This window comes from Barbus barbus (genome assembly GCF_936440315.1).
Source record: "Barbus barbus genome assembly, chromosome: 46".
Classification (NCBI taxonomy): Eukaryota; Metazoa; Chordata; class Actinopteri; order Cypriniformes; family Cyprinidae; genus Barbus; species Barbus barbus.
Genome location: NC_136724.1, coordinates 18,236,995 through 18,258,433, shown reverse-complemented (window position 1 = coordinate 18,258,433; position 21,439 = coordinate 18,236,995). Strand labels below are relative to the sequence as shown.

The following is a 21,439-nucleotide window of genomic DNA, read 5'->3' as shown; positions in this document are numbered from 1 at the left end:
GTCATCATCTCTAATGGCTAGAACCACAGATGACAGTCGGTTAATGCATAAATGAATGTTTAGAGAAACACAAAGGCTTTTAATGAACTAATGATGATTAGAACCGATCCTGTATAGACACAGATATATAGTGAGAGTGACAGATGTGAAATTTTACACAATGTGAGGTTTCTAGCTTAATAAAATACTAAGAAGTAAGTATAATAATTAGATTCAAAAGTAATCCCTGTACAATAAGCAGTGTTTTGGTTCAGTCAGCTCAAGCTATAATGAAACCGTAAGTCTTTGTTTCTTCCAGTGCTGGAGCCACTGAGTAATGACCTGATAATTAGCTGTTTACTGTCATTATCAGATCAGTGTCATTACTGAGTAATCCTATGAATATATAAACAATATTTATCAGTAGGAAACACAGGCTCTGCAACGGACATGCAAGCATAATTTGTTACGCGTGGCATTTTTGCCAGTTTCCTGACATTTTAACAGGTAGATGTGAAATATGCATGAGGGTAAACAGAGCCATAGAGATGAACACTTTGAAAACGTCCACTGAAAATGTTGATAAAGCTCTTTTTTAGCATGCATTCATGAACAGAATGTAGGTTTTAATGTTTTATGAATCTTGTATCGAGGATTAATGTGGAAATCAGGGTTGGAACTTCTTGTCACTCATAAAATGGCCAGAATTAACTGTCATATTGACATATGACATTTATGGACATTCAAGTTTAAATCAGTAAACTATTAGAGCATTTAACCACATTTACTGCTCTTAAAATGTTGGTAAATAAATGACTGACGTAAAGGTCAAAAAGCCAGCATTGTTACTATGTACACACATACTTTTGCATGTAATCAACCCGGATGAACCCGCAAGCACTTTTGTGTACATAAGCAATAGGCTCAGTGATTTCCCTATATTTTGAATTAATACAAAAATAGACACAAATATATCTTTCTGAGTGCTTTTTGAAGTTTAATTTGTTTAGTTTTCAGTGGCAGGGGACAATTTTAGTGTGGTAAACAGATTCTTGCAATGTTGTATTATACAGACTTGTGAATTATATTGAATGTGCTCTTATTAAATCTTAAAGTATATATATATTTTTTAAAACGGCTTGCAGATAATATATTATTAATGAAATAAAAGACCAGTTAAGTCTACTTAAATAAAGTACACTTTTTAACACTTAAGTATGCTTAAAAAGTGCACTTTGTAATAATGTCGAATTAAATGCTTTACTTTAAAGTACTAAATCTTTTGTAATACTTTAAAGTAAGTTAATACATTATAAATGTATTTAATTGTAGTTTAAAGCTTAAAGTATATTTTAATTTTCCATAAATGCTTGTCACTATATTCAAAAGTTGACTTCAACCATATTTCAAAGACAATAGAATTATGAAATTACATATAAAAATTTACTTTTTAAGTGGGTCAAAAAGCACTAATTGAATTTAATACATTTAAACTAATACTTTTTTTATTTAATTGTAAGTAATATCAAATTAAGCATCTGAAAATATTCAGTTTGCACATAAATATATTCTTTTAAAGTATAATATTTATATTAAAGTATTATATAATAAGTGCTCTTTCATGCTGAATGCTAAAGTGTAGGCCGACTACATTTTCACAAGGGTTCCCACGTTTTGGAGACCATTTGTGTCCCGTGGTTGAATTATGATGCTTTGCTGTGCCCTTTGACCTTTGCAGGGTCCCAGAATTTGCTGATGTTGAGTTCAAAAGGTAAAAAAATGAGTATTTTTCAGAAAAGTCAAGTCTCAAATATTGTACTTTAGTTAATCTACACACAACCTGCTGTCAGTTTATACTTCACCATCACAAGCGCTTGCATTTTGTGTCTGTGATTCATATATGCTGTTACATTGTGTCTTTTGTAACTCATGGCAACAGTGAGATGGTGAATGGTTGCCTTGGACATGCCTGATGCAATTTTATGATGTTTGTCACGTTTCAAAATGATTTGTGGCCCCCCGCAAGGCTGAATCTCTCCCTCAGTCATTACCTGCGCTGGATTTTTCTGTTTATCCATACACAAACAGACAGAGCTGCAAGCCAGCTTGTTACCTTCCTGTATTTAAGTTTATTTAGGTATAAACACACAAATCCCCAGACCTGCCCCACTGACATCCATGTTACTGAAGGGAGGTGCTCTATCATGTCAAGTGAGTTATGACTGTCCTTGCTCCTTGGAGCAACCCTGCATTCGTCTAATGGGATTTCCGAATGCTCGCATCTCGAAGCAAGAACGCTAGTGCTGTAACTCTGGGAATCTAAGGGGGTGTTTTTTATTTGATTGCTCTCCAGTGCTTGTTTGCAGAGGTAATATTTTGTCCTGATCTCTAGCCTCCAAATATGGGCTTGTAATCGGGTCTCGGGCTCCAAGGATATGGAGGCAGGGTGCCTTGAGCTCCCCGTCTACAGGACAGATGGCCTTTCTACTTTGGCTGTGGTCCTTCTTTCCTAGATAAGGAAACTGACTCGGATCTGTGCTTTTATTGTTGATTGGTTTGTACATTGGGAGATGAGGTACGATAAATGGCGTGTGGATAGACAACATCGATGCGACTTGCTGTGGAAATCAAGCAGTTTACTTGTTAATTCTCATGTTGCAAACAAGTCTTGTGAAACATTTTCAAGGACGTTGGTTTGAATTCTAACTCATGGGTTTGATTTTTCTTGGCTTTTACTCACATTTCTATCAGTTGGGAGTGGAACTGCTGTCTCAGGCTTAGAAAGTCAATCCTGTTACCATGGATATGACTGACCTGTTGTGAGACGAGAGAAGATTTGCATGTTGAGGAGTAACATGAGTCAGGCCGTAATGGATGGTTGTAATGAAGGAGATACGGAAAGGATCTTAAAAGCAATTAGTCAGCTTTTGATTTTACAATGGTGAGAAAAAATTAAATAACAAATACATCCAATATAGGGATAAAAGTTGAGAAATGTGAAAGGTTCAAGGTACAGTATCGTTGGCTGAGGCTGACTTTATATGATTCACTTATTAAATTAATTAAATGCTCATAATTATCAGTTTTATTCATATTTGTTACTATATTCAGTGTGTTTTAGTATATATTACACTGTAAAAAAAATAAAATAAAAAATAGAACCAACTTTAATGCAACCAGCTTTTTTACAGATTTCAAACTTATTTTTGTAGGAGATTCTAAACTTTTTGTTGTATGAACCTAAACCAGCAAGTTGAGAAAACTCAAAAATCTGCTGAAGCTGCTTGCCTTAAAATTTTAATTTAGCTCAATTTTTTTACAGTGTAGTAAAACACACTGAATATAGTAACAAATATGAATAAAACTGATAGTTCAGCATTTAATCAATTTAATAAGTGAATCATACAGTTAATTTTTTTAATACAGTTTTATGTATGTATGTACAGTATTTATTTCCAGAAGCAGGTTTATTGTAATTACAATAATAATATTGATGCACAGATGCAAAGGTTATTAAGTGAATTTATGAAAAATGACATGAAAACTGGATATTAATATTGAAATTTGCTCAAAAATACATTTAAATCGTTTTTAATGATGCATTAGATGACTGCAAATGTCACTGATTTACATTATTTGATATTTTCAGTTTGTCAGCCATCTTTCACCCTACTTTCTATGTCATCAACCATAGAAAAACCCATATCAGTCTAACCACTAATTGACTTCAGTAAGTAAATGCATGTATAAGAAAAGTGCATTAGGAAACTTTCACTAACAACAGTGTTTTTTTATATTTCATTGGTTACAGTAATTCTCTGTGTAGTAGTAGGTAACAGGCTAGCAAAGGGATTTTAAACTGCATGGTACAGATCACACTAATACATCTCAAATATATGGAGTGACCGCTAAACAATCACGTCCTCTGTGTAGCTACAATAGCGGATTGTGTAATGAGGATAAAGTTAATGCACTTCAGAGACTCTGTGGTTTGTGCTGTTGTTTGAAATGTCACTGCGTCACATTTACAGATTCTGAGCATTTTAGTGAGCTTTAGGTTACTGCCAAAGTGATTTTAGATACTAGTCTTTGTTGGTGCAAGATTCTAGCAAACAGCAGCAAAATGGATGAAGAATTGAAGAACCTGTGTGTAAGTTTGCAAGCTGCTGTACTGTGCTTTTTCGTTTAGCTGTGAAAATGTTTTTAATGCTGTTCTTGTTCAAGAATTATCCCAGCTAACAGAGAACTTGTTCAGAATGTTCTGGCAACATGTTATGAACCTATGTTCTTTCATTAACGTTAAGAGAATGTTCGCTCAAAGTTATCTGATAATGTTACTAAAACATTAGCACAAAAACATTTTAGTTGGATATTAAGGTCCTTGCACACTGAATTCGAATTTTTTTTTTCGAATTCATCATCCTTTCCTATAAAAATGCTTGCTATGTATGTGAAAACGCAGAAAATTGAACCCGATCCAAAAAGTTTTATGACAGACGAAGGTTTCGGAGGCAGTGTGTAAACGTGATTGACACAACGTGAGGTCATATTTATTTTTTAACGTGCAAAAAATTCAGACGATGCAATGGCCTTAAGTCCGAGCACAAAAAATTCGGATCAGGTTCGATTTTCTGCGTTTTCGCACCCGTAGCATGCATTTTGAAAGGAAAGCATGACGAATATGAAAAAAACGGAAAAACGCATGCGAAAATCGGTGTGCGATGACATTTAGTGTTCAAAAACCTTTAGTCTAATGTGTTTTTTTTTTTAAATGTTACCACTTACTAATTTTTTCAGATGGTTCAGAGAAAGTAACATTCCCATAATGTTTGCAAAATGCAAAAAATTAACATACCTTACGTTTTTTCGAATGTTCATAACAAGTTCAGTTCAGAAAGCAAATAACTTTTTCATAACTTAATGGGAATGTTAGTAAAATGTTCTTAGAATATATTTTGCTTACAAGGTAGCCTATACAATTTTCATAAACTGACCACATTTATCTAATTTCAACCCCCACGCAATCCATCATGCTTGTTTTGAGCCTTTTTCTTAAAGCTGGCCTGGTAAAATATAGCAAATGTTTGTTGATCTCATTTGGAGTTTCTTGGAAATCATTGCCTGATGTCCAACAGTGAGAGTCTATTGTGAAGATAAGCGAAGCCTGATTTAATCTGTGCATTACAGGTTTCACATACATTTGCACAGACCGGGAAAATATTGCAGGGCGGTCACATGAGATCATGTTACTTTAAAAACCGGTTTAAATAAAAGAGACTGTGTCGATGTTTTTAGTTGTCATTGCATGGCGGTGATGATATGTTGTCTGAAAGAAGTAGAGACGAAGCTGCAGTGACTGATGTTGATAAAAGTCGGTAGATTTTTGAGAAGGAGGACAGTGAAGACGTTTTGGATCTGCTGTGAGTTCTTCCAAATTGTTCTTGTATTACTGGCTGCTCTGTACAGGTTAGATGGATCACCCACCGAGTGTCCATCTGTCTTATGTGATGTGCTTCTGTTCAACTGTCTAAAACCGTTTATACTCTTTCCTCTGTGTCTGTTATTTGTATAATTCCTTGTGATTTTGGGGTACTGTAGAGCTTAACCTTTGATCTATGTAGATCTGTGAATTGTTCATTATGGTATTTTTATGGAGTAAATGAGAGGTGCCACAGTCATGAAAGTGATTTTTAATGAGCTCAATCATTTTGTTTGTTTGTTCTCCGCAGGACTTGAGCTCCTTCGCCATGCCGTTCCTGGAAGGAGATGCAGAACATGCCAACAAGGACGGCGTGTGCAAGGTAACACTACCCAACACACACACAAAACCTTGCCAACAGTAAAAACTGTTTTATTTGGCTTTGAAAATAATTTCTGTTGTGAAAAATAGCAGAGTATGTTTTGAGCGACTAACAAAAAATAGTTTTTTGTGTTCTCCAATACTGTGTCATGTTTTAATGAATCCAAAGTCGCTTCAAGAGTCATTTAAAAAGCTGTGGACAGTTGCATATTCTTCCAAAGAATGTGTATATCACACATTCAATTGGTTTGTTTGAATTATGCAATTTCCTTAGTCATCACTGGCCCTGTGATGTATATTCCACCCCAAAAGCCAAAACGCTAGAACTTTAGTTAAACTTTAGTTATGATTGAAAGCTAACGTTCCCACATCCCTAATAAATCCCTAAATGTTCTCTGAATGTTCAAAATATCTAGTTTTATATGTTTCTTAGTTACGCAGACATTATGCGAATGTTACGTCTGAACATTCTGAAAATAGTAATAACTCTGAAAAAATGTTACACAAATGTCCAACTAAAACTTTTCATAATGCATGAAGAATAGTCTATAAAAGTTTTTGTGCTGCTGTTTTGAGAACGTTATTAAACACTTTGAATAAACATGCTATAAATGTTACTAGAACAACATTTTTTCATAACTTTGAGAGACCCTTGCGAAAACATTAGCCAAATTCCGAGAACGTTCCATGTTTGCTGGATGCATTGATTCAGGGAAAGTGGAGTTTGAAACTGAAATCAAATCAGTCGAAATTTGCATGTTTTGCCTTTGTAGATCCATATTATACTGAGTTGCTATGTATGATCTGGTCATTCGATTACAAAAGGTTGTTGAAATGTGAATAGCCGTGTAAAATGCAGATTCATTCCGTTTGTGTCGGCAGTCTGAAAGCTGCTATATCCTTGATGCCCTCAATCTCTGCTGTCACTCTGATGGGATATGAGTCTGCTCTAATAACCTGATTTGTAATTACTGTATGTCTACCACGGTACTTTTTGCCTGTACTGACCTCTCATTTGATGCACAATTAACCCCAGCTGTGCAGCTTAATATTTCTGTGGAAACTGTTATACAGTTTTTAGTTTTTTCCAGGATTCTTTGATGAATAGAAATTTTGTGTAACGTAAATGTCTTTACTGTCAATTTTAATGCTTCTTGTTTGGTAAAAGTATTAATTCCTTAAAAAAGAAATCTAACAGACATGCTTTCAGAAATTATGTGTCCAAATACGTTTTAGTGCCAGTGTTATTGTAGTCATTAAGTTGAACTCATATTGGTTAGGAGCTCAGGATCTGCCGGCAAGGCTAGAGAGGAGATAAATCACCTGATAGCTGTCAGGGTGGTGTTTTTGTTGAAGGTGAGTTGGAGTCACTGAATCTGAAGGGCTCTTTTGATGCTTTAGGAGGTTTCGGAGTATACATTTTATGATTAGATGTAATCTGCTCCACTTCACTGATTTGCCGATGTTTTTTGTTGCTAGGGCTCAGGATATTAGCTAATATTTCTCGTGGTTGAACAGATGTTTTATTAACCCTCGGCAAGGTCAGTGCAGAATCACCAATGTGGATGAACATTTGTGTGCAAATGAAATGCATTAGCCTAGTGCTGTTTGCCAGAGGAATGGCTTATATTCTGGATCAGAACCAAAATAAGGGTAGTGTGAATTGAAAAGTTGTAAATTGCTGCGTCATTATGTTTCACTTATCTCGTGATCAAAGTTTCAGGAAGACTTTTTTCCATCAGCTCTTCAACACAGAAACAGTCAAATGTTTCCATGGCAACCGAGGGACTCAGAATAAAAAAAATATGTCATTGCTTCTTTTGTTTAGTCTACAAAAGAAAGGTTTTCTTTCATCTTAGTCTTTTCAGACTTTTGAAGGGATAGTTCATATAAAAATAACAATTCTTTCATTATTTACTCACCTTCATGTCGTTCTAAACTTGTAAGACATTATTTTGTGTGTGTGTGTGTGTGTCAAACAAAGACCTTTGTCACATTCAAAAAGAACAAAAAAAAACACAATAAAAGTTTCATGAAACTGATTCATGTGATTGTGTGAAAATTCTGTCATTAGTTACTCACCCTCATGTTGTTCCAAACCCGTAAGACCTTCGTTTATCTTCGAATCACAAATTAAGATATTTTTGATGAAATCCGAGAGCTTTCTGACCCTGCATAGACAGTAATGCAACTACCACGTTCAAGGCCCAGAAAGGTAGAACAGACATCGTTAAAATAGTCCATGTGACATCAGTGGTTCAACCGTAATTTAATGAAGCTACGAGAATACTTTTGTGTGCAAAGAAAACTAAAATAATTACTTTATTCAACGATTTCTTCTCTTCTGGGTCACTGTCCACCGCCATTCACAAGAGTGTTTAACAATTTCCTTACTACATTTCTGGGCCTTGAGTGTTTCAGTTGTGTTGCTCTCTACGCAGGGTCAGAAAGCTCTCGGATTTCATCAAAAATATCTTAACATGAGGGTGAGTAATTAATGACAACTGACTGAACCGTTTCATTGAAAAGATCTCAATTCATTCACATCACTACTTTTTCTGAACATACCAAGATAAACAGTGTGTATCTCAAGGTTTTTCATGAAAAACAACTTCAGAAATTTCAGTCTTCTCCTCACAAAAGCTGTCATGTGACTTCAAAAGACCTGAAATATAGTGCAAGGTTCAGTGCAAGAGCATTTAGGAGCTTGGCAATCCCACTCCACATTTACTTTCATTATACTGACAGGCAGCAGTGGCCAGGATGTTCTTTAGAAATTGTGTTTGACAGAAGAAATGCATACAGGTTTGGAACAACATGAGCAGTTTTTTTTTTATTTTTTATTATTCATACACATACCTTTTTATTCATATTTTGAATTAGCTTTTAAGTTTTAATTTTACATTTAAAGTAATATTCTGTCATTTTTAATAGCTTTTTAAAATATTTCTAAATAGTTTTTAGTACTGGGCAATGATTAATCTTGATTAATTGCATCCAAAATAAAAGTTTTTGTTTATATAATATATGTGTGTGTACGGTGTATATTTATTATGTATATATAAAGACACACACATACAGTATATATATATATATATATATATTAAAAATATTTACATCTATATATTTATATTCATATAATTTATATATAAATAATTTAATACATAACATATTTTTCTTAAATATACACATGCATGTGTGTGTATTTATATATACATAATGAATATTCACAGTACGCACACATATATTATGTACACAAAAACTTTTATTTTGAATGCGATTAATCGCGATTAATCGTTGCCCGGCACTAGTTTTCATTTATTTTTTATTTCAGTTAGTAATTTTAGGCCGCATTTCTAATTTTCGATTTCATCTAATGTTATATTTGTTGTATTTCTTTCAGCGTTATTTCAATTAACAAACATGTTTATAATAGTTTTAGTGTTATAATGATAATAACGCTGCTTGAGGGAAAGTGATTTTGAGTGAACTATCCGTTTAACTGCAGTTTCAAGTCCCACTTTGTAGTATTCTGAGAGCAAGTGAATGAGTGAGAGAGTGAGATGGGATAGTTATGTAGTGGTTTTAGGTATACAGTGAGGTATTTATGCCACTGTGTGAGCCTCTCTGATTTAACAAAAGCCTCTTGACAAAATGAGGCCATCTGTTCTTTTGGCTGTCTAAACAGTTTTCAGTGGCTTTGTCTGTCTGTTTTTCTGTGTGAAATTCCCATGTGATTGAACGGTGGAAACATCAAGGACTCACGATTTATCTGAATGTTATGACGTCTCTTCATTCAGTATCTCAGTGTCTGTTCGTGTCCTTCAAACATGTTGTCAATAGTCTGTAAGAGAATGCCATTCACTTGTGATTTTGTGATCAAACATTTCCGTCATTGCTCTCTGATTTGAAATCTCAGGAGTCAATAGTTCTCTCAATATGTGCTTAAAAGTGCATTATTTCATATTTTCTTCAGGAAATGTAAAAATCTGTTCTAATGTTGTATGTGAATGTATTTATTCTTCAGGGGGAGCTTAGCTGCCATTCAGCCAGCCCGACCAAAAACTTCTTCAGCCGGGGTCCGTTTAGTCGGCCCTCTAGCCCCATGTCCGCTCCGGCCCGATTCAGAAACAGCCCTGGATCTCCCAAAACCATCTTCCCCTACTCCTCCAACCACGACTCCTCGCCCAAGTGTTCACGTCGCCGCAGCTTCACCGGAATCTTTCGCTCGTCCTCCAAAGACTCCACAAATCCCTCCACGTCTCCTGTCAGCATCAAACTTTTCTCTCGGGCCAGGAAAGGTAAGAGACAAAAATCGTCAATCTCTTAAACAGCTGCCAGAATGCTTACAATCAGGAAAAACTCAACATTTCAATGGGTCATCATGACTAATCACATTTCCCTTCCTCTTTGGAAATACTTTTGATAACTGACTTTTACAGTATAACTTAAAAATCCTTAGACTACCAAAACTATTTATTGAAACTACTACACTACCATTCAAAAATGAATAAAGAAAGAAAGAATTTAATACTTTATTTAGCATGGATGCATTAAATTGATCAAAAGTGGCAATAAGGATTTTTGCATTGTTATAAAATCTTTCTATTTCAAATGAATTCTGTTCGTTTGAACTTTCTATTAATCAAAGAATCCTGAAAAAACTAAATATTAAGTAACACAACAGTTTTTAACATTAATAATAATCAGAAATATTTTTTGAGAATGATTTCTGAAGGATCATGTGACACTGAAGACTGGAGTAATGATGCTGAAAATTCAGGAATAAATTACATTTTAAAAATGGCTGTTTTTACTGTATTTTTGATCAAATAAATGCGGCCTTGGTGAGCATATGAGACTTCTTTCCAAAACATTAAATAATCTCTGACCCCAAACGTTTGAATGGTAAATGTGTCATTTTTATTTTTTAAATACATTTTAATGCAAGAAACCCTGACCAACTTTATCATTTGACTGGGAAACTATTTTAATTATTAAAAAATATGCAGGAGATAAGCCCTTTGAAAGTGAATAATTCATACTTTTTAGGTTTGTTTTTCAATCTAAAATATGTTTTATGTGTTCTGCTCTTGAATTAGTTATGGTTAGTACTGCGGCGGCGATCATCTGTAAATGTAGTCTTAATTGTTTGTGATTATATAACACAATTATATAACACTTATACTTAACTTCTTATTTTGAATATGTACCTAACATTCAGCCAGGCTAAAAGATTGTTTTTAATGTTATATATTATACCAGTATCCAGAAACAAACATCCATAATCTCTAAAATATGTAATAAAAAATCGACAAGCTTCAGAATATGAATTCGGCATTGCTGAGATGAGATGCTATGAATGCCATTATCACATCGGTGTGTGGAGTGAGTCAGCGTTTAGTGAAACCTTTCACGGGTTGTCTGGGTCCAGCTCAGCCTGGGGTGTGCAATGATTCGGATAATTGCGCTGTGTGCTGATTTAATGGAGGCGTGGGTGTTTCTTAATGCATAAGACCCTGATAATGAATTCAGCTGTCACATATGTTATCCACGTGAGTCTGATTTAACTATCAGAACCAAGAGGAAGGAGAGTTGTCTATAAAGGCTGCTTTTTAGTAGCTAATATTGACATTTACTTGGTTTATATTTTTATATTATCATAATTGGTTACATTTTATATATATATATATATATATATTATATAATATATATCATATTTCTAGATTAAAGTATGTGCTATTCAAATGCGGTGTTATCCTTGATGAATAATGACTGTGTTCTCTGGGCTCCTGACAATGTTTACTTTCTTGGTTGTGGTTAAAATGCCACTGAGAGACAAAGATGTTGAAGTGTAGTAAGATAATTAAGAAAGCATGCAGTTGTTTTACTGGAACAGTTCTTTAAACGATTCATGTGAGGTGACATTTTAAATGACTGTTATTTAAAAGCAAAACGAAAGAGACGTAGTATTTGGCTGTTGTCTTTGGGTAATCTGTTTAACAAGGAAAATATAAATCAGCTAAAATCTCCTTCGTTCCCACACACTGAAAGTGCAATCAATAATTATAAAATTATAGCCTGTCTTGGAAGACGTATGGGAACAGAGTGACCTATAATTAGATGATTAAGAGTAATTGAAGTGTTTGCTTGAGTTTGGATATGTAGGTGGAATTGGTCTCTCTGTTGTACTATGGTAAAGTGGTGAAAGTAGGTTGAAGGTCATGGGTCTTATATTCATAAATAAAATATATACATTTTATATATATAAATATATATACACACACATAAAATAAATACAAAATTATATCATTTTGTAATGTTTTATTTTAAATCATTTTAATTTAATGAATTTAAACATATATTCAAAAATTATTTAATTATTTATATATAGTTTAAAATATTATATATATATATATTAAAATAAAACATATTAAATTATGTTTTATTTAAATAATTAAAAAATAATAATACATATTCGTAAAATTATTTAATTATTCGTATCATTTAAAATTATATATAAAATCATCTAAAAATAAATATGAATGTATATATTTATAAAGTATTTTTATAAATGAAAAAAATAAAACATTTATTTTAAATAAATAAGTCTATGAATGTGTAAATTTGTTTATGAATGTGTGTGTATATATATCCTCCTGGGAATTTAGTATTTTTTATGTCATTGCATTGTTTAGAACATAAGAAAAAAAAGGAAAAATATAATTTTTGATCGTTTTTATTTATATGTTAAGCTCTATAGAGGACACCAGGACTGTTTTTTAACAAAATATAAAGACATAAATAGACATGAAAAAGCAAAAACTGTGGGATTTTTCAATCACCAATTGATTTTCTTTTTTTTAATAAAGATGATTCTCAACTATGTTGTGAAAGACATAACAGAATGATTTGATATACCATTTTGCTTTTTGCAATACGTGTGTAAAATTGTCATAAATAGGTTATCCCATTATATCTATGCACTGTTTCTAATTTACACATTAACTAATATCAGGACACTTTTTTGTGCAGTAGTAAGAAATGTCTAGCTGAAAAAAAAGCTTCAATACACACAGTTGGGAATATTCTTCTTCATACACATACACACTTATATAACAGCACTACTATGCTTCTCCGACAATCCATTAGTTGCTCTGGCTGGCAGACTTTCCTGTCAGCTGAAAACATCAGTTTTGCCTCTGTCTGATTGTAAGGCAGAGCTGGAAAGATTAAAACACATCGAGGGAGACTATTAAACATTAGAGGTACTCGAGAGAAAAGGAAGATGTGTTTCTCAGCTACAGTTTTATTACTTGATTATATTGATCTGTATAATAAGGTTTTTATCTGCTGAGTGCATCTGGTGCCTTTGCACACAAATACACACTTCTCTACAAGTGCGTAGATATGAGTTGTAGATCCATTTCTGTATTGATAAAAATCAAAAAGGTTCAGGTCCAGGTTTTTTTTTTAGAGGGTCCAAGCAAGGTGATTTTGTGCTGTTTTCTGGGATGGATGTGTTTGTGGCAGTGACCATGAGTTTGATGAACACTGATGGACAGCAGCTTCTGTTCAGGCAGTGTTTGTCTTTCAGGAAATGACACTCAGAACGTGGAGAAATTCTAAATCCTATTATATCCGGGAATTGGGCTGCACCCAGACAGTGACATCAGAATGCAGAAAGCCCATAATTCAATCACGCTTGCTTCCTTACAAATTATGTTAACTGAAATTAATCCTTGGCTCTAAGACGTCCTCAGAGCTCCTCAGCATAGGCAGAAAACCTCAAGAAAACTGTGATGAGGAAGAACGGATGCCATGTCATCCTTCTGTGTGCCACAATATGATTCTTTGGTTGTATCGCCACCTACTGGACACAATTGAAATGTGTCATTCTTGATGTATTAATATCAAGATGAGAATTTCATTTGTAATTTATTACATTTATAATATAAATTTAATTTATATTATATTACATTATTTCAAAACTTTTCAGTTTATAAAATAATTAATTTATGTTCAACAAGGCTGCATTTATGTGACAATAATAGTGTCTATTGTCAGTCCTCTTGTGTCCATATTTGGTTTGTTTCCTGTCCTTGTTTAATGTGATTATTAGTTTATTCTGTTCAGCTGTGTTTTAGTCATTTACCTGTGTATTTAAGTTCCTGTCTGTTCAGTTTCGTGTCGTCGTCTGGTCTACTCGTTACTCCCCGGTGTTCCTGTCTGTGTTAGCATTGCCTGGTCTTGCCCTGCCTTGTTTGGATCCATTAAAGACTGTTATTTTGAGTTTACTCCTCGTCTGGGTGTTCCTGTATCCTCCTCGTGTGTGCACCGTGACAGAAGACCAGACCATAACGGTAAGCGGTGTCCACTCTCCTCGTTTTGTTTTGTTCCTGTGTCTTTCTGTCCCGCGGCAAGGAAGTTGCCACTCGTCATCCCGCCATAGCCCGCTGAATTCGGCGGGATCGCCACGAGTCCCGCAAGTCCGCCGCTGTCCGCGGCTCTCTCTAGCCCACCGTTCGCTGGGAGATCAACGCCGTCCGCGGCAGGGAAGTCATGTCTGCCACCGTCCGTGACCCACCCTAGCCCGCCTGGAGCGCATGTGGCAAGCCCGCCTCCGCTGACTCAAGCCCGCCGGACCATCGCTGACTTGAGCCCCAGTCCCAGTTCCAGATCCAGTTCCCTATACACGGCCCGGAGTTCCGTTTTTAAGTCTTGCCTTGCCCTCAGGAACAGTTTTAATCTAGTCTTGTCATGTGGTGTCCACAGAGACTCGTTGGGGGGCCTCTCCTTGTCGTGGAGGTGGTTGCTGAGGGACCCCGTGAGGGCCCCTGACTCCTTGTCATGCCCAGAAGTAGTTCCGCTTCCAAGCTAGCCCAGGAGGGCTTCCTGTTCCTGTGGGCTGTCCTCTCCTGTCTGTTTAGCCCCGGAGGTCTCCTGACACCCTATGGCTTCCCCATGGAAATTTTGGGGAGGGGGGTAGAACAGTTCCATCTGGAGTGGCCTGTCTGAGGGACGAGGCCACGGCCACAAGCACCACCTGCCATGGCCTTGCTCCGCCATGGCCTTCGGAGCTCCCAGCTCCACCCTGGCCTCCGTTCTGTCTGTTCCGCTCTGGAGGTCCCCGTCCTGTGATCCTGTCCATGTCTGTCCTGAGGGGCCTCCAGAGTGTGCACCGTGACATTTATACTATTACAAAGCATTGTTTATTATAAAAAAATCATAAAATGTTATTGCACATTAGCATTTAAAAAAAAAAAGTGAATATATTTTGTAATATAATTTATTTCCTGTCAGCAAAGCTGAATATTTCAGCAGTCATTACTCCAGTCGTCACTGTCACATGATCCTTTAGAGATCATCTTAATATGCTGATTTGCTGCTCAAAAACATTTTTATTAGTAGTCATTATGACAACTGTTAATATTTAAGTGGAAATTGTGACCCCCCCCCAAAGAAATCTTTTGTAACATTATGAATGTTTTTACGGTCACTTTTTATCAATTTAATGCGTCCTTTCTGAATATTATTATTGTTATTAATTTTAAATAAAATCTTACTGACCACAAACCTTTTGAACGTTAACGTAAATAAAACATAGAAAGGGGTAGTGGCTTTTAATATCATGTTCCTCTGTGACCACTAGATGGAGATAAAGTAAAAACAATTATTGAAATGATTATTTGAGAACGTTTGTATTCTCCATTGGTTTTGCAGCAGTTGGCCTATTATAAATGTTTACAAACAAAAGTGACCTTAAAATTAGCCTCTTGAATTTATTAATTGGTTTCATGCTTCTGTCAATAAATAAAATAAATAATGTAATATATTATACTAAATATATTTGAAAATATTGCTATTTCCTTGATCATCAACATATTTGAAACATGCAATTCTATATATGTGACCCTGGACCACAAAACCAGTCAAAAGGGTAATTTTTTAAACTGATATTTATGCATCATCTGGAAGCTGAATAAGCTTTCTATTGATTGATGGTTTATTATGATAGAACAATATTTGGCCGAGATACAACTATTTGAATATATGGAATCTGAGGGTGTAAAAAAATCTAAATATTGAGAAAATTGCATTTAAAGTTGTTCAAATTAAATTCTTAGCTATGCATATTACTAATCAAAAATTAAGTTTTGATATATTTACAGTAGGAAATTCAAAAAAATATCTTCATGGAACATGATCTTTATTTAATATCCTAATGATTTTTGGCATAAAAGAAAAATCAATAATTTTGACCCATATAGTGTATTGTTGGATATTGCTACAAATATACCTGTGCTACTTATGACAGGTTTTGTGGTCCAGGGTCACATTTGTTTAACTGAAAGCCACAGCCAGCCATATGTTTCCAGGAGAGTGTGAGGAAAAGAAAAAGACAATGAGAGCGATATCAAGCATTGAAACCCGTGAGAAAAAGGCTAAAGCGAGTCGGTGGCTCTTTTCTCCTCGATGCATCCTCACTCACTTCACACCATGAGCTCTGAGCCCCTGGAGCTCGCGTTCACAAAGAAGCACAGCTCGTCGCCAGGCAACGGTTAAATAAACGGGTTCAGCAGCTGACAGGTGACCGGGATGAAGCACAGTGTGGCGGCACGCAGTGGCCTTATCTCAGCAGTGACTGTCACACACACGTCTGTGTGACACAATGCCCTCTATAGAGACCAAATAAGGCTTTTTCCTCTTTTACCACCATCTATGGGGAAAAACAGGAAGTGCATGAATATCTGTGACCAGAATTTTGTTTAATATTTCATAAACTACTGAAAAATAGACTGGACAATCAGGGGCGATTCTAGGGTGGATCCACGGGATACACTTTAAAAATATATGTTTAAAAGTTACATTGGCTAAGTGGCTTTATTCATTTTTTTTTTTTTTAAGCCAAGTATAATTAAACATGCAGGGCTCTATACACTTTTTTTTTAAAGGAGCACTTGTACATGCATTTACACTGCTCTTACAAATTGCATTAATAATGTTATGTGATTAAAGTTTTAAATATAAAAATTGGAATACTGCAATATGAAATGATCGAAAAACAGAACGATACTTTAAAATACAAAATTAAAATGGCCTTAGTCTTAATAAGTAAGTTGTTGAGTCATTTATTCAATCCATTCTTTCAAAACAGCTGATTAATTCAGGAACGAAGTAAGAATTAATCAGTGAATGATTGACACACCCAGAAAAAAAAATCTTACTGATGTCAAACTTTATATTATATATAATATTATACTAAAAAGTACCATGGTACTATCACATTTTTTGGACATGTACTACTGTGGTAATACTATGGTACGACATGGAAATGCCTTATTGTAGTTTTATTTATACCTATACTATTATCGTAATAATATTTTATATTTCAGTTTTCATTTTAATTTTAGTCATTATTATGTTATTTTGCCATTTTTATTAGTTTTTGGTTTTGTTAATATTTCTATCTAGGTTTATTTTTTATATATTCTTTTATTGTATTTTTCTATCTAGATTTTTTTTATTTAGTAATTTTAGTACTTCTTTATTTCAGTTATTTTCCCCATCGTTACTTTCAATAAATAAATTAAAACAGTAATAATAATAATAGTTTTACTTTTAGTTACCAACAACAACACTGCATGGTACACTACGATAGGCCTATATATTAAAATCCCGGTATAACCATTTGATTCTTTAAAGTACATTAGAATACCATGCATGGTATATTATTATAGTTATCATACAATACTATGGTATTATCTGATACCATCACTGGACTTACATATTTGTATAGGAAAGTTATGTATAATTTGGTAATATTCTCCTTTCATGTATGCGGCTGGTCACTGTTTTGTAGTTTAGGTGTTTTAAACTCTTTGGACATTCAGGCTGACAGGCAGCACATAACCCACCAGTCCTGTGATGATATGAAGCTGGCTCTGCAGTTATGTAATCCAGTCTGTGAGAGACAAGAGTTCATTTTAGTTTGGGATGTGTGGAGTGCAGGTTTGGTCCTGTCAGCGCAGAGAGAGTGATAAGAACCCTTTAGGAATCATCTGACCCTGTTGAAATATTCAGGCTCCTGCTCTTGCATCTCTTTTTTCCATCCATCCATCCATCCATCCATCCATCTATCCATCCGTTTATATATATAAAATGCTAAAATGTAAAATTCTATAATAACAAATAACACTTAGACAAATAGACTTTATTATTCTATAATAATAAATAACAAAATATACAATTCTATAATAACATATACTAATTATATATATATATCAGTATATGTTATAGAATTTTAAAGTTTAATTAATATTATATATTAATGTTTTTTAAAATATATGTATTATGTATTTAATTTTTTTACTTTGTCATGATTTTTTAAAAATTGAATTGTATTAATTATTTTTATAAATAATATGTAGTCATTTTGTGTATGAATGTGTGTATACATATACATGTGTGTATACATATTATAATAATTTTGTGTGTGAAATAATTAATTTTTAAATAGTAAACAAATTACCTTACAGACATTGTTTTAAATGAAAAGCTGATCAAAAAGTCTAACTGGTGGTCAAAATCACTTTGATGTCTTCTTCATTGTGCCATTTTTAGCTTTCTAACATTTACCCAAACATATGGATAACATCTAGATAATGTTAGTGTTGTGCTGAGGAAGGCGCACGACGAAGGAGAAATATCAAAGTTCAAACATTTAATAATAATCCAAGGAGAAAATACATGGAAATCTTAGAAGCAGGCTGCACGAACATGTAGACATCAACAATAACCGTCAAACTCAAAGGACAGGAACTAATATAGTGCAGATAACGAGCACTTGACAGGTGAACTCAATGACTAATTAAACAGAATGGGGAAAACTAGGTCACAGGGGAAAACACAGACATGTAACAGTTAGAGGAATGTCTCCGCGCCATCATTGTGCCATTGCATTCCTCACCCTCATTCAGACCTTATCTGGGAATGCTGTTCATCACTGGATCTGCGCCTACAGAGAGGCCCTGTGTATTTACACAAAACTGCCATGTTTGCACATCATTTCCTGTCAAAAGATATAGCATGGGCATATCCTTATTAGGGAAGAGACTACAGACTGTCAGTGAACGTGTCTTTTCTGTGGCAATCTTTCTAGAACATTCTCACTTAGAGAAACAGCAAAAAAGCATCTCTGACCTCTGAGAACTTAAGGAACAGTTCAACAACAAAACAAAAAAACGATATTTCTGTCAATATTTACTCACCCTCATGTCATTCCAAACCTGTAAGACTTTCAAACAGGACCCTAAAAGTAGTCTATATGACCACTGACTTTCTCTGCCATTTCATAGGCCGCCACGTTCTTTTTTTGAAGAGACTGACTGGAAAAGTCAATCTGGCTTGACTCCAAAAGTACAAGGTGACCTGCTGTAGAAAGCAGCCCCATTCTCAGATATCCAGTGACTTGGCTTCCCTCACTCTCACATGAAAGCTTATTAAATCAGGCAAATGGAAAAGGAAGGCTTTTCCAGCTCTAATACCATAGAAGAGCAGGTTAGTACTTGCTGATGGACACAAAAGCTCTAGCTGTCTCCTGCCTACACAAGCAGCCCATGCCAGCTGATACAGAACCTCATAAGTGACTGATTTGGAATGCTCTACATACTGTAAGCAGCAGCTCACAATGGATTCTAATGTTAGCGTGTTGCTAAGCTACATGGGTTGAGTTCTGAATTGAAGAACTGGCTCCCTTTCAGTTCATGAGTGTGAAATTGAATTGGCTTCACACCACAGGAAGCTGAGGAGTTTACTAAAATGCAGTTCAAAGAAATTCAAAACAGGTGATAAATACCGGAAAATAAAAATGATTTTCCCAAAGTTCACAAAAGTTAATTTATTAAATATGATTAAATATATTCAAACTTGTCTACACTACCATTCAAACATTTGCTGTCAGTGTGATTAAATTAATTATTTTATTCAGCAAGAACGTTGAATTAAGCATAAGTGATAGCAAAGAAAATATTTAGGCCAATAATGTTACAAAGATTTCTACTTCAAATTACTAGTTTTGAGCTTTTTGTTCATCAAAGAATCCTGAAAATAATAATTTTTTGGAAACCATGATAGATTTTTAGCAGCACAATTTATAATAATAATAATAAGTGTTTCTTGAGCAGCAAGTCAGCATATTAGAATGATTTCTGAAGGATCATGTGACACTGAAGACTGCAGTAATGATGCTGAAAATTCAGCTTTGCGTCACAGAAATAAATTACATTTTAAAAAAGTTATTTTAAATTAAGTTAAATTTTACTATATTAATAATATATTTAGTATATTAAACACCAATAGTAATATAAAAGTATATAATATTACGTTAAATAACGATATATTCAATTGTAATAACATTTCACAATATTACTGTTTTTACTCTATTTTTATCAAATAAATGCAACTTTCAAATAAAGCTTTGTCAAGCCAAAATTCAAAGTTTTTCTTGATTAATTTTCTAGACAAAATTACAATGATTTGAATTTCAATTTACTTTAAATTCTGTTTCCTTACAGTCAAATTTGAATTGCAATTCAATTCCATTGTAAATGGTGCACAATCATGATTAATAGTCAACGTTTATGTCAACAACGTGGGTGTATATTTCACTGAGCGTGTTGCAAAGCATTCTGGGATTGCTGCCTAGAATTTGGCAAAAACAAAGTATCCTTTATCGCCGCTTAATGTTCCCACCTAACTTTAAGAACCAACCTAGTCTCATGGCATTTACGTACCTGGGTGCACTTTTTAGCGAGACACGAAATACGTACCAATAACTACATATTACGGCAGTTTCAGTTTCCTAAAGAAACAAACACTAGAGGCAGTAAAACTCCGACACCTTTTACTCCTTTTCACACAAATTTAGAGTGTTGATTACTTTAAGAATATCATGTTACGACTTCAAAACAATATTAATATGCTGGGAGATTTGAAAACTGATGCTTTTGAATGTTAGCATCGTACATATCCAGCCTCGTATCTATGGGTTTTCATAGACGGAAAGTTTGTTCGGTAGCTCACGGAGCCGTACTTAGAAAGCAAGGAGCTCCGGTTCGAATTACGTATAACTACGGTTTGACAAAACAGTTCAAATCTGCATAAAAGGAAGTTGAAATGGCACGGTTGCATCAACAAATATGTTTTTATACCAGTTTTGCATTTGTTAACAAAATCAGGTAGGTTTAGGGTTGGGTTTGGTGTAGGGCATATTTCCAACACGATAGTACGCAGTACGTACCTGTAGCAACATAATAAAAACACAGCAATGCGTACCTATATCAACATAATAAAAACGTGCCAGGGTTCACGTATTTAACCTGTGTTTTAGTGCCACTCAGTGGACATTTCTCTTTGAAACTGCAGCGAAACGTGCAGTAAGGTACGTAAAACGGTGTTGCACAGAAAGTGCACAGAGGTACGTATTTTTATGAGACCAGGTTGTTAAGAACAGTCTTAAAATGTTGTCTTGGTAGGCACTCACTATAGGTTTAAGAACAGAGCTGCTGTCTGTGGAGTATGGAAGCCCGTTTCCTCCACTGAATAAAAAATAAAAAAGGTTATTGCGACTTTTTATCTCACAATTCAGACATTTGTTCT

General features: G+C 34.6%; 1 protein-coding gene across 1 annotated transcript; it reads left to right on the top strand.

Moving 5' to 3' along the window:
• The first annotated feature begins 5,714 nt into the window (after positions 1-5,714).
• On the top strand, positions 5,715-10,281 carry LOC306865191 (5'-AMP-activated protein kinase subunit gamma-2-like). Its single transcript, XM_079409655.1, has 2 exons — positions 5,715-5,780; positions 9,807-10,281. Exons 1-2 carry the CDS (start codon positions 5,727-5,729, stop codon positions 10,107-10,109), a joined length of 357 nt encoding a protein of 118 aa, XP_079265781.1. The 5' UTR covers positions 5,715-5,726; the 3' UTR covers positions 10,110-10,281.
• Positions 10,282-21,439: the final 11,158 nt, after the last annotated feature.

Coding starts and splice junctions, on each gene's coding strand:
- LOC306865191 (XM_079409655.1), top strand. CDS start 5,727: ATGCCGTTCCTGGAAGGAGATGCAGAACATGCCAACAAGGACGGCGTG. Junction 5,781..9,806: donor ACAAGGACGGCGTGTGCAAG/GTAACACTACCC, acceptor TTTATTCTTCAG/GGGGAGCTTAGCTGCCATTC.